General features: G+C 49.1%; 1 protein-coding gene across 5 annotated transcripts in view; it reads right to left on the reverse strand.

The window, feature by feature from the left end:
- RALY (RALY heterogeneous nuclear ribonucleoprotein) overlaps positions 1-13,023 on the reverse strand; it is a 282,704-nt gene that overhangs the window by 32,535 nt on the left and 237,146 nt on the right. For all 5 annotated transcript variants that reach the window (XM_037877164.2, XM_037877163.2, XM_043527222.1 and 2 more), the window contains one exon: positions 4,131-4,203. In XM_037877164.2, the coding sequence (XP_037733092.1) occupies positions 4,131-4,203 (73 nt within the window). The remainder of the gene's footprint in view (positions 1-4,130; positions 4,204-13,023) is intronic.

Below are 13,023 nucleotides of genomic sequence, written 5' to 3' on the forward strand. Positions count from 1 at the left end.
CTGGAATTTCCTTTCCTTTCCATTCCAGGGGACAAAGGTTTAGAACAGACCACAGACTTTAATGGCATCCACCCCATAACTGTCTGCAACAGTTTATAAGCCCGTGGCAGACAATTTGATGCCATTATAGATCATATTCTCAATGAATATCCCTGTGGGTAAAGGCACAGTATGCAAAACGCAGTGCATTATTATAACGGGTTCTCTGCTGAGTTTAGATGCTAACTACTGGGCTCTGAACTTAGAAAGGTCTCAGCAGAAGCTATTCTCAGAGAGGGGCATCAGATACGCCCACCATTACTGAGACTGGGTGGGTTCTTTTCTTTTCGGGGTCTATAGTACTGATGAATGATCTTGGATTGACAGGCCTGGCACCTTCTATAGCAAGGGAAGTGGCAGCGCGAACTTCTTCCAAAGTAACTTTCTGATGTGGTTCAGCTTTGACTTGGAGGTACCATCTCTGGACACTGCCTGACTCAGGGGTGGATGAAAATAGCGTCCATGGGAGCTTGAGACGACAATGCAAAACTGTCTGTCTTCTGGAAGTAGACGATCAAGGAGCTCATCTAGCAGGGTTAGGGAGAAAGTGAATTGAGAGGAAGATGGTGTCCAGGATTGGGAACAGGGAGGAAGCGAGGGAAAGAAGATTTAGTTGTCCAGAGGACAGCATCTGTAGGAGACTGATCAATCTTTGGGATGCAGGCAGGGATTCCTGAAGTTTTGGTTAGCGCGGTCCCCATGTAGGGACATGTTACCAGAAGGGACGTGCCTCCCATTTCTGGACACAATTTGTGCCACCGTTGAACTGCCGGGGTGAGTACGAGCACATGTGCCTCCACCTACTGCACCTCACTGTGGACACAAAGAGAGTAATCAGAGGTGCGAGCGCTCAGATTTGAACCCCGGCTCGAAACTTGGATTTCTGAAAGCTTGGCCCATAACATCCACTTCAGAGACATGGCACCATTTCCCTGGGGAGGGAAGCAACAAAGACGGCTGGCGGTAACAATAACAAAGGAGCTGCAAGCCAGACCATACTTGCCATTTAACCTCACTAGCCAGAGCACATAGCCAGCAATATTGATGTACCTTAAATACACAGGATCAATGGGAAAACTCCCATGGACTTCAGTGTGGCCAGGATTTTACCCCAGAGTAACCAGAATCTCCAAACACCAGGAGAGAAATACCTTTCCCCATCCGCTTGGTGACTGGAGAAGCAGTCTGTTTCCCTCTGAGCTGCCTGTTAGCAAACTGGCTCAGATCGTCCCCACTGTTCTGTTTCCCTCTTAGGTGTTTCTCTTAATTTTGGCCTGTTCATTATTTCAGGGTGTTTCTTAGTGTCCTAAATCAGAGGCTCTAGGCTCAGAAGAAATCCATTGCCCACCACTGTTTCATGTAATTAAAAATAATAAATAAACGCCTGCCCTACTTTAACAGCCACCAAGTAATAAAACTCAAATCCCCAAAGCAGCATCATTCTGTCGTCCTCTCTCCCAACAATTACAGAGCAGTGGGATGCCCGCCAGGTAAATATCAATAAAATACAGCTACAGGAAGCAACAGAAGCCAGTTTACACTGGGTTAAATTCCTGCTAGGGCAGAGAGGCAGCAGAAGTCCCACATAATGCATTTAGTTCACCATAACCAGAGAGTTATGTTTTCTTCCTTATTTTTCCATTTCTCCTTTTCTTTGTTCTTCTCTTTTGCTCCATCTCCCTGTTCCATCCCCTCCCTGTCTCTGCATTTCCTTTCTTTCCACTCTCTCTCCAGCGCTTGTGTTTTCCCTTTCATGTACCTCTTGTTTTCCCTTCCTCACCCCCCCCCCACTTTTTTTTTCATGGGAAAAAACACTATTCTCTCCTAGTTCCCCTGTCTAAAAAAAAAATCCCACCACATCTCCTTCCCTTGTTATCTGCAGGTGTTACCAACACCAAGCAGTCAAAAATCACGAGTCAAACCCCTAACATCATGACTGGCATAAAAATCATGAGATTTTATAAAAACCCAACACATTTTGGGGTTCTTTTTATTAGCCTTCTGGTTTTTGAGTCTGCCCTTGGTCACATTTAAAAGTTTTTTCTTTGCAACCAGAAACCTACTGTATTTTCATACGAAAGCTGAGTTTCTCCCATATTCACATGACTCCAGGCGCAGGGGCTTAAGAAAACCATCAGTAGTAATGAGATTCATGATAGAATCTGGAGAGCTGGCAACGCTGTCTCATTCCAATTCACCCCACACTCCTTCACGTGCCTCAGGCCCTGGCCCCATGTCCCATGGCTCCTCCCATTGTCCCGTTCTCTAGCCTCCTTGTCTTTCCACAGCTCCATGCTCCCTCCTTATTTGCTCTCCTTGCATTTTTCCTTCCTTCCCCCGGCTCCTCCGTTCTGCCCTCTCATTCCCCAGTCTCTCCTGGTTCCCCATGTGTCAGGGTCCCTGGCACTGTTTGCCCAGCCCCCTCACTCTCTTCTCTTTCCCCACTGTATCTCCTTCTCTCCCTCTCCCCGTCATTATTTCTTTCACCCTCTCCCCAAGGTCTTCCCTACCAAATTTCTGATGGTACTCCCCTCCCTTGTCCTCCTACACCTGCTTCCCCACCCTTCAAGGTCCCTCTGCCCCCACAGTCTCCCACTCTGAAGTCCTCCCTGCCCCTCCATTTCCCCCACATCTCCTCTCTCCAAAATCCCCCCAACAAAGCCCCCTCCACTGTTTAAGGCCTTCCTGTCCATCCCCCCATCCCTGTCTCTCTCATCTGGAGGGAAGAAGAGGAGGAGGACCTGTGGGCTGGGTGACTAGCTGGCAGCTGGGTTTCCCCGGCTATGTCCATCTCATCCACGCTTAGCTGCCAGGGGATGAGGGTTTGGCAGGGGGTCAGAGTGGCCCCTAGAGGCAGGGTGCTGCATTGCAGCTGCCTCCTTCCTGCCTGCACCTCTTTGGCTTGACAGAGCTGAGCCTGGGATATTCAGAGTGGCTGAATGGAGCCTGACACCCAAATGCCATTAAAGTCAGTGAAAGCTGGGCTGCTCCTAACTCCCTTGGACCATTCTGTCTATGTTTTTTAAAACTGACCCGCCCACCTGAAGAAGCGCTCCTAGAGCCCTCTCCCTCCTCCTGCAGCCGTGGCTTTCAGCTGCTGCCAGCACAGTCCATGTGCAAACTGCTGCTCTAGCAGTGAAAGGCTCTGTACCTCACTCGGGCCATCCAGTGCTCTCTGACCTGAGGGCTCTGGGAGTGGAACACCCTGGTGGACTGTGCTAGAGAGCGGAAATGTCCCCCCCCCAACCCCAATGTCTCCATGCCATTATCAGGAATGATTATCCTGCCCCCCGCCCAACCCTCTTTAATGCAGGCCCCACAGCACTTGATGCGTCTCTGGCTGCTGGCAGGCACTGTCACAAAGACTGCACCAGGTGCCTGATCTGGGCAAAGACGAAAGCCCTGGGATAACCATTTGGCAGAACAATAGCTTGTTTCCCTTTCATCTCCAGATGGGGCTTTTCAAGGTGTGGAAGCAGGGCCTAAAAGCGGCCGCTGAAAAGAACATGGAGATTTGCTTAAAGCAATTATGTGACTTGAAAGCAAGTTGCTGGGGGAGGCCGGGAAGGGAAGGTTCATTAACATGAGAGCTGGTATCAAAAGCGAGCGAAGCTTTATGGATCCAGCAGTGCGGGATGGAAACATTTGAATTTGCCAGTTGTTTTCTTTTGACTCACGCTGTGTCAAAGCTGAATAGATCATTTATTCCCTCCCTCTGGGGGCCTGGTGAAGACTCCCATAAAGCTGTTGCTTCCCCCTTGTATCGTCTGGCCAAACCTAGGCTATGCCAGCAAGCATCCTTGGCCCATCATCCCTTGTGCTGCTGTAGCCTACCGTGGAAGTTGGGCTGCTTCTGGTACAAGCCTGGGGTTCAGAGTAGCCCAGCTCCATGGTGGACTGCAGCAGGAAGAACTGAATGGGTAGTTGGCAGCATTAGGGCCTGGCACTGAGATTTATGGTGCAGCCCAGGAGTGGGAGCTCGGAGAGTCCAGCCAGAGGAGCATGACATATCAGCCCTGGTTGGGATCCCCTGCTGAAAAGCCATCCCCACTGCTGTCTCACTCTGGGGAGGTGATGTACTGAAGACCTACCTGTACAAGGCGGAGGTTGCTCTCTTCAGCCCTTTGGGTCTGTTGGGTTTAGGTTCTCCAGCCATGTTGATATCTGCAATGAATCAACCCCCTGAATTAACGTCAGCATATAAAACTCATCTCATACAGCGCTGGCTCTCTGAGCACATGCAGCCATCTTGTTGACACAGATGCAATCCCCACATCATATGGTTCAATTACCTGCCCACACAGACTCCTAGCAGGGAGCTGTGTATTGTGCTAACCAAACAGTTTTGCTAAGCTTCTGCTGTCTCTGCTAGCACTTTGGGGCTCCTGCTGGGCCTTGTCCACATGTCCAAAGCAGCTGCTCTCTCTACAAGCCTCTTTTCCCTTACCTACGGCAGCTGGCAAACAATCAGCTTCTAATCAGAGAACCCACTGGGCGCATGCTAATCCTGGCTCCTAAAGCCCCTTGCAGCTCATGCCTTTCTAGGATTGGCTTCCAAGGAGAATTCAGTGCTCTCTTTACGAAACATGGCGAATGCGTAAGCCCTTCGCCACTGCTGGCTGATAGATGCAATTTATTTCTCTTCTTCCAAGTATAAAATTAATTCTAAATATAGGACACAAAGGAAAGGTCTGAAGTCTCCTTTGAGGTCTCCTCTGGTTGGTCTGTTCTAAAAGCTGCACAGGGTGCAGAAGCATGTCTGCAGTCACCCCAATTGATCTCAGAGGCAGGTTTCATTCCAGTGACGGTGAGAATGAAATTTTCTGATCGGCTGAGGAAATCTCTGTCCTGAACCTCCACGCTGAATGAGCGCATTGGACGTGAGAATAGAGAGATATGGCCAATTTCATGATATCTGCGCAAAGCCTAAGCAAACTAACTCTGGGCATGGACACAAAACTGCACAGAAACAATCCATCAGAGAGGTGACATATTGCACTGTCCTACTTTCCCAGCCTGGGAGTGGAGCAATTCTCTTGCCTGGACTCCCCCAATTCTTCATGACTTGTACCCACAAGAACCAGTGCGCTGCCAACCAGTCCCCTCCTTTGAATCCAGGGAATGCAGCCAGATAGCTGGGTGATAGGTGCTTTTGATCAGTGTGCTCATGCTTGGAGGGGTGAGGGGATGGAGGGAGGGAGCACATGCAGCGTGGGTAGCACTCCCAGGAGAGCGGTGCTAAGTTTGCTGGGTTTGATTCACACTGGGTTTCTACTATTATTATTATTGCTTATCTTTATTACCATCACTGCCAGGAAACCCAGTCCCGGGCCAGCACCCCATTGTGCTAGGCGCTGTACAAACACGGGGCTGTACCCCAAAGATTTTACAATTTGCGTACAAGACAAGATGGTGGAAGTGAAATTGGCTAAGAGAAACCCCTTAGTTAGCCTACCCTGTACAATTCCTCCTCTAATTCTCCTTGCCGCTTACACATTCAATCCTTGTGGACATTTATTGTGTCACCCTTTCACTATCATTAGGCCACACTGCCAACAAAACTGCTGTACTTTTAAGTTCTCTGTGGGTATGTCTGCACCGCAAAAAAAAACCCCCTGAGGCCACGGGTCACAGAGCCCAGGTCAACTGGCTCGGGCTCGCAGGGTGTGTACTGTGAGGCTAAAAATAGTCGTGTAGACATTCCTACTCGGGCTGGAGCCTGGGCTCTGAGACTCCCCGCGGGCCAGATTTCAGAGCCTGCGTGGGACCCTCTACACCGCTATTCTGAGCCCTGTAGCGCAAGTCCCAGTCACTTGACCCAGGCTCTGAGACTTGCTGCTGTGTTTTGTTTTGTTTTCCAGTGTAGACATACCCTGTGTGGTATGGTATTGCTTAGGTCTCCCGGGGGCTCACAAGGCTACAGCTGAGCCTAGAGACCTAGTCTGTGAATGATGCATCGAGCCAAATTTTGTGCAGTTCCACACGTGCCATTTATGCAAATGACTGAATGGGCTAATTTGGGTATTTGCAAATAATTTACCTATATTCATAAACTTCATCTTATGGTCAACACACCCTGGCTCGAGCAATGACAGGGACAGGATGGGGAGCTGCATAAAACTTGGCAGCTGTGGTACAGTAGTCGGAACGGGGTGTGGCTGGATGGCTTGGGGGGAGGTGCTGGACGGTGCCTGGAGGCAGCCTGGGAGGTACCTGGGCGGGTGAGGGAGGCTGCGGGGGTGGCCGAACACTGGGACACCTGCAGCGAGAGGTGGGGGAGCGGTGGGTGCTGGACGTCTGGGGGATAGCTCAGCGCTGGGTGGGGGAATCTGAGGAGGAAGCTGGGGGGCAGCTGGGAGGTAGCAGAATGAATGAATACTGGGGCATCTGCGGTGCCCAGTGGGGTAGCTGTAGATGCTGGGTAAGTTGGAGCTGGGTGTCAGGCTGGCTGTGGGTGCTGGGTTAGAGAGCCTGGAAGGTAGCCGAGTGGGTGGTTGCTGGGGCATTGTGGGTGGGGGTGAGGCGCTTCGGAGCACTGGGGTACCTGGAAGTGCTGGGTGATGGAGTGGGTGATGGAGTAGATGGGAATGGCAGAGTAGCTGGAACTGCTGGGGTAGTCATAGGGGTGAACATACGCTGGCTGCCTTCTCAGGAGTGAGTACTGTGGTGCACGGGGCATGTTTGCTGGTGCTTTGTCATGGGGGAACCGATGCAGCCTGTTGGTGGGGCCAGTATTGGGTCCCTTACTTTGTACTGCTGTCTCCTCCCACCCCCTTTTTCCTGGTGGTGATCCAGCAGGGTGAAGAACGGAGAGGAGAAGCAGACAGCTCATATGACTGCAAGGAGCCTTCCCCCAGCAAAGCTGGAAGCATGAGGAGCCACTGATCTGTGGGAACATGATGGAATGGGCTGCCACAGGCATGAGTGTCCCTGGAGCAGCCCTGCTGATGCCAGCGAGGTTTGGCAGGAAACTAAATCTCGAAACATTTGTGTCTTTAGACTAAATTTGTCAGGACCCATTGCACTTTGCATGAAATGCAGTGAGTTAAATTTCTGTTCTTATTTTTTTCCATTATTTATATAGTGCAAAAAAGTGTGCAAGGTACTGTACGGACAAATAAGGATCCACAGCCCCGCCCCTAGGAACTTACAGCCCAAATAGAGAGCTTACAGTGACCCACAAGTAGCTGAATTTCAAGTTAACTTGTAATCATTTTCAGGAGCTCCAGGCAAGCTGCAGGGCTCATAAACCTGGAAAAAACGGTGCCTAGGCTACACATACAAAATATGGCTGTACAGGAACATATGAGGGTCACGGACAGAGAACCAAATACAAAATGGGGTCCTCCATACATGTATGCCCTAGATCGGCACTCTTGAGAACTTCGAGGGTGGGCATTCTGGCTGGTGGGCTCTCACTGGCCAACAGGCTTTCGATGGCATTTGTCCAACCCCTTTGTTTGGTGGCCTTCAGGGTGCTCAGTTTTGCCAGACACTCAATTCCTATGGAATCTAAGGCCTGTAATACTTCACAGCACTGGGTTTAGAGTCCAGGGCCAGGCTCATCTACTCAATCAAGCATTTGTCTGACCCTGGGCTGAGGTTACGGAGATTTGTTTCCTCTTGTGGGGTGGGGTGGCTGATACGAGGGTTGGTTGGTATTGCAGCACCACTGAGCCTACGGCAGATTGATGTTTCGTCCATGTCAATGGAGACATAGTACATTATGAAATAAATTAAAATGAATGAGCCTGAATTTTCCACTGCCTTGCACCGTCAATTATCCCTGTGCAAAAGCAGGTGTGAAACACTACTGAATCAGAGTGGAAGCATTTTATACCCACTGAAACATGATCTATTAGAGAGGGGCTTGAAAGGTGCCAGGGGGATAAGCAGAATACTGTAGCAGCTCAGACAAGAATGGCAGACACCGAAGCACTGACATTCCGTGCAGAATATCTGCGGTTTTTAACAGCATTTAATACAACTTCTTTGATGTTAATTCCTATTCTTGTCTGAACAATGGCAGCAGGAAAGACCCTGCTCTCTGGGAAGGGCTGTTTCATTCATAGAGTGGCTGCAGTGTTTCCTGCAAAGCCAGTATGGTCATTATTGAAAGTGGGCCGGGCTGTTCAGAAACCAGTGCACCTGGGTGACCCCCTAAGGATGGAGGCGCCGATCTGATCAAATATAACAACAGATCCAAACCTTCACCTCCAACTCAAACTTGGAGCCTTTTTCGAGGCTTGAACTTCTTGTTTTAATCGGTGCTTCTGGTCCAGCCAGAAGTAAAAATCTCAAAGCGTATTGGGCCAGATCCTGAGCGGATGTAATCAGCATAGCTCTGCTGAAGCTCTGCCGGTTTACCCCAGCTGACTATCTGGCTCAGTGAGAGTGGCTGTTGTTAAATGAACAGTGTTGCCAACTCTCATGCTTTTATCATGAGTCTGGTAATAGTGCTTTTTCTTAAGCCCTAGCACGTGTCATTAGGTGAGATTCTCAGCTTTCCCTGGAAGAAAAAAGAAATGTGTAGCCCTCATGGCTGCAGAGAAAAGCCTGAAACGTGCACCTTAAAAATTCAAAACCAAGAAGGAAGATAAACAGAGCCCCCAAGTTTTTGTTGTTGTTGTTTCTGTTTTACGATCTCATGATTTGTAAGCCAATCTCGTGATTTTGGGGGCTTGACTTGTGGTTTTTGAACACTTGGGGCTGGCAGTACTGGAAACCTGCCAAAGAATGATTGCTCTTGCTTTGACTTCCAGGCCCATTTCTACATCATATCGGCCTGAGTCTAAGTTTAGAGAACCAAAGCTCTGATTTCTTTGAGGTGCCGTTTCATTTTCGTAGGTGAATCGAGACTGTCCTGAACCTCAATCCACCCCAAATTTGCCCCCACCACTAAAAAATAAAATATTATAAACCTTTTGAAGAGGCAACACTCAGACAATTCCCAGTCACGGCTCATCCCCCTGATCATGGCTCAGTGTGATGTGACATGAGAAGATCAGGGGGAAGTGGGAAGGGCCACTCATAGAAAAAGAGGGAAAGGGACAGGGAAGGGGACAGTGGCTGGACGTGGCAACCAAGGCATGCTAAGTGGTGCTAGTGGTGGACACAGCTCACCTGTCCTCTGCCCTCCCACACCCTGTTGTCTATGGAGGTCTAGGAATGGGCATGGACGGCACAAGGAAGTGGCTGAATTTCACGGGCAATTAGCCCTTCCCAGCTGTGTCTGTGGAGACAGCTGTGCCAGATGAGGTGTTCACCCCTGGCGAGAAAGCAGGTGGTGATGGCATTGCTGCTCTCTGCCAGACGCAGAGGCTATATCCTCTGGCTGGGGCTCTACGGAGATCTGCCAGTGGAAAGCGAAAGCAGGGCGATCTGCCAGGTGCCTTCCCTGTCTACCCCTGCTCACCTCTTGGGAAGAGGCTTTGGGGGCTATTGGAGCAGCTGCAACCTCCCGTTTTTGGAAGGCCTTTCCACGTGCAGGTGCCAGGCAGGGACTCTGGTCCACTGTCCCATGGGACTACACTTTCTTTCCACACAGCCTGCTGTGTGTGAATTTGCAGGATTCCCATGGTCCCCCGATAAGGAAGGGGTGTGAGCTGGAGTCTGTTCTGGCTCTCACATCACCCACAGACCTGTCAGCTGAGTTCTAATTGCAGCAAGCTTGTTAGTGGGGATGAGGTATGAGGGAGACAGTTTTCAGTTCCTAGGTAGAGCTTGCAGTGCTGGCCGCTATAACAATCATCCTTTGAGTTGCAGGCTGATCTGATCTGTGGGGAAGTCGCTGAGTGAGAATAGTAACTAGAGAACCCCGGAATGTCCCAATTTGTGAGTTGTTCCTCTGCTCTGACCTCCTTGCAGGAAACATGGCTGGGAAACTTTTGCCTATTCGTAGTAAATTCTATGTAATGGTTGCTTCCGATGCATGCATGACCTCCCTTTCCCAACAAGGTCTTGTCCATGCAACTGTGAGTCTGGTGACCATCGGGGTGACATCTGGAAAGGGAGTGAGTGACACTGCAGCTGCATTTCACCTCTGACCTTCAATTCTGCTTCTGCTTCAAAGGGAAGACACACGAAAAGCAGTTTTCATTGCAGGCCAAAATCTGTCTTAACAAACCCAAGATGGACTTTCACAGGGTAAATAACAACACAGCCTCTTTAAAACATATCCAGCAGTCAAGTTCTTATTTCAGATTGTCATACTCAAATCAGAGCAAGGTGGGAATGGCTTTCAAATCTCTTATACTCGGTGTCTAGCACTGCTGGTGCCCTCAGCACAACCCCCGCTTGCTGGAGGCTCAGAAATGCCAATTTTTGATTAAAATGTTGTCTGCAACTCCAATTCTCAGTTTGTACCTGGTGACAAGAGCTCCTCAGCATGTGGCATTTCAGAGCAACGTGAAAAATAAGGATGCAGCTGGAGACAGTTTGTCTCAGGCAACTGGTAATGCGCTAGAGTAAAGCTTGTCAGTGTGGGAGAGACAGAACTTTCTCTGGGGATGGTCCAAGACTGTGGAATGAACTCCCTCTAGAATTCGGGACCATCACAAACCTCACCACTTTCCTTTCCAAGGCCAGGTGCATTTCTTTGACCTTGCCTTCTGTAACATAAACACAGAGCAACAGGTATATTTATTTTTTAAAAAAGCAACTACAAAACAAGACACTCCCCTGCACACGCTTCTCCCTCTGGGGAGAAGATGAGAAAACAAACAACATGTGACAGTTGTGTAGTCAAGTTGCTTGATGAACGGCTGGAAGGCGCTCAGAGGCTATGGGGATGAGCTTGGTATAGGGACTTATATAGAACAGAATAGAAGAATAAAGACTTTTACATCTGTCTGTCACTGGCAGAAGCACTACCCTAGACTTGCTGCTGGCATTTCAATCCGTTGGTCAGAGCAGGTCAGCATGATTTGGTGATTAAAACACAAGTGGCTGCTAGTGCCTTTACTACGCTAGGGCTCCCATGGCTGCTACGGCACCACCAGTAAAGCTACAGCAGGCAGGTCTCCAGCGGAAGCTTTTAAAGAAAAAATTGACACCTGCAAGAGGAAACGTGCTCCAGTGGGCAGGGCCTGGGACTCAGGAGAACGGGTGTCTATTCCTGGCTCTGCTGCTTCTCAAATGGCAAGAGAGGATAGCCAAGGCCAGATTAATGAGCCAGGAGGCAGCTTTGGAAGAGTCTTGGTGTAACTCTGAAATGCCACTGGCAAGCGATCGAAGCAGGGACTGATTTACAATGTGGTCCATAGCTTGTGACTGCTGCCCAGTCACACTATGCATTGTCTCTCCTCTTCCAGAGGTGTAGGAGATGACAGCACTTGCCATGGGCCTTTGCTTCTGGGGTAGGTTGAAACCTGGACATTATTTTGAGGGGTCAGCAATTAGTTGTTTGTTTGGGATATTAGCATTATCCCAGAATTCTTTCCAGTGCACTTCGGGATTGAATGAGGACTCCTTAAGAGCTTTAGCCTCATCCCAAGAAGCCTTGGGGGATTTCAGTTGTGTCTTTGGAAAGTTCTGGAGGTGCTCATGAAATGGTAAATCCAGGTCAGCCGTGGTTCCATTGTACTCACAGGCTCTGTGTGTGTGTGTGTGTGTGTGTGTGTGTGTGTGTCCAGATTTTGTGTGGGAATTTTATGCGCCAGAATGTGCAACCATTGGATGTGTGTTCATTTAAATGTTCCAGGTTTCATACTCATCGCAGCATTGAGCTGCTTGTCCAGAAAATTGGTATGTGAGCTGCCTGCTCAGACTGGTGTGCAATATTTAGCGGGCAGGTATACTAGTCAAGAGTTTCTGTTTGAAGTGTGTGTGCATTGGCACCCCATGTTGTGCTTGTGAGTTTTTGGACAAGGCTAGTCCTTGCTTTTACTGTTTCACATCTTTTCCAGATGAGCTTTCAAAGTCAGACCTCTATCCAAGGTTACACTCAAGTACTTCAGACAGGGCTCGTTTCAGACCGTTGATTGAGAAAGGAGACATAAAGTGGTTCCTTGGTGGCTGTGTTGTTTTGGTGAGAGGCTATTACCAAGGTTTTGGAGGCACTGGGATGGAGTTTCCAGTATTGAGGCTGGAGGAGAGGATGTTGCTGATGGTGGTAAGGTCTTTGCCTTGTGGCACAACAGCAATGCCATTGGCACAGATGAATTTATGCCAAGTTTTATCAGGTAACTCGCTAATGTAGATGTTGAATAGTGAAGGAGCCAGCACAGATTCTTGAAGTAGACTATCACAGAAGGTGCATGCTTCGCTGATATACCCATTGACCAGGAAATGGTATCTATGGTTGCTCAACGTAGTGGCCAGGAGTCATATAGTGCTATGGCATTTGATAACCTTTGATGCCTTGAGCAATAGCCCACGTCTCCACACCATGTCATACGCAGAGGAGAAATCTATCAGCACGGTTCCAGTTTTTAGATTCCATCTGAAGCCAGCCTCAATGTGACCAGTAATGGTGAAAACCAAGTTGTGGAAACTTCGTCCCAGTCTGAAACCAGCCTATTGCTTTGGCAGGATGGCCTCAACCATAGGGGTGAGAAAGCCAGTGAAACCCTATCCATTAACTGGTGAGTTGTGGAGAGGAGTGATATTGGGCAACAGCTGGTTTCCCATGTTTGTGATGTCAGTGACTATCACCTCACACCAGTATTTTGGGATCTTCTCTGTCAAATATATGGCAGTGACATCTGCCAACTATCCTCTTCTCTTTGCTCCCAAATTCTTGACGAATTTGGGATATATCATCCTTGCCAGAAGCTTTCCGACTTTTAGTGGCGATGTGGGCCTTGATTATTTCTTCTCGAGTGTCTAGGGCTGAGAGTGAAGTACCGGGGCTTTGTCAGACATTTTGAAAGTGCTCTCTGCACCTTCTGTCTAGTCCGTTTGTCAGTTTTGGTCGTTGAAGGTGCAAGGCGACAGCATTAGCCGTCATTTTTGATGGATGGTATTTTGCTGGGTCAGCAGCTG

The sequence above is a fragment of the Chelonia mydas genome, chromosome 13 (assembly GCF_015237465.2).
Source record: "Chelonia mydas isolate rCheMyd1 chromosome 13, rCheMyd1.pri.v2, whole genome shotgun sequence".
In the NCBI taxonomy this organism is placed as follows: Eukaryota; Metazoa; Chordata; order Testudines; family Cheloniidae; genus Chelonia; species Chelonia mydas.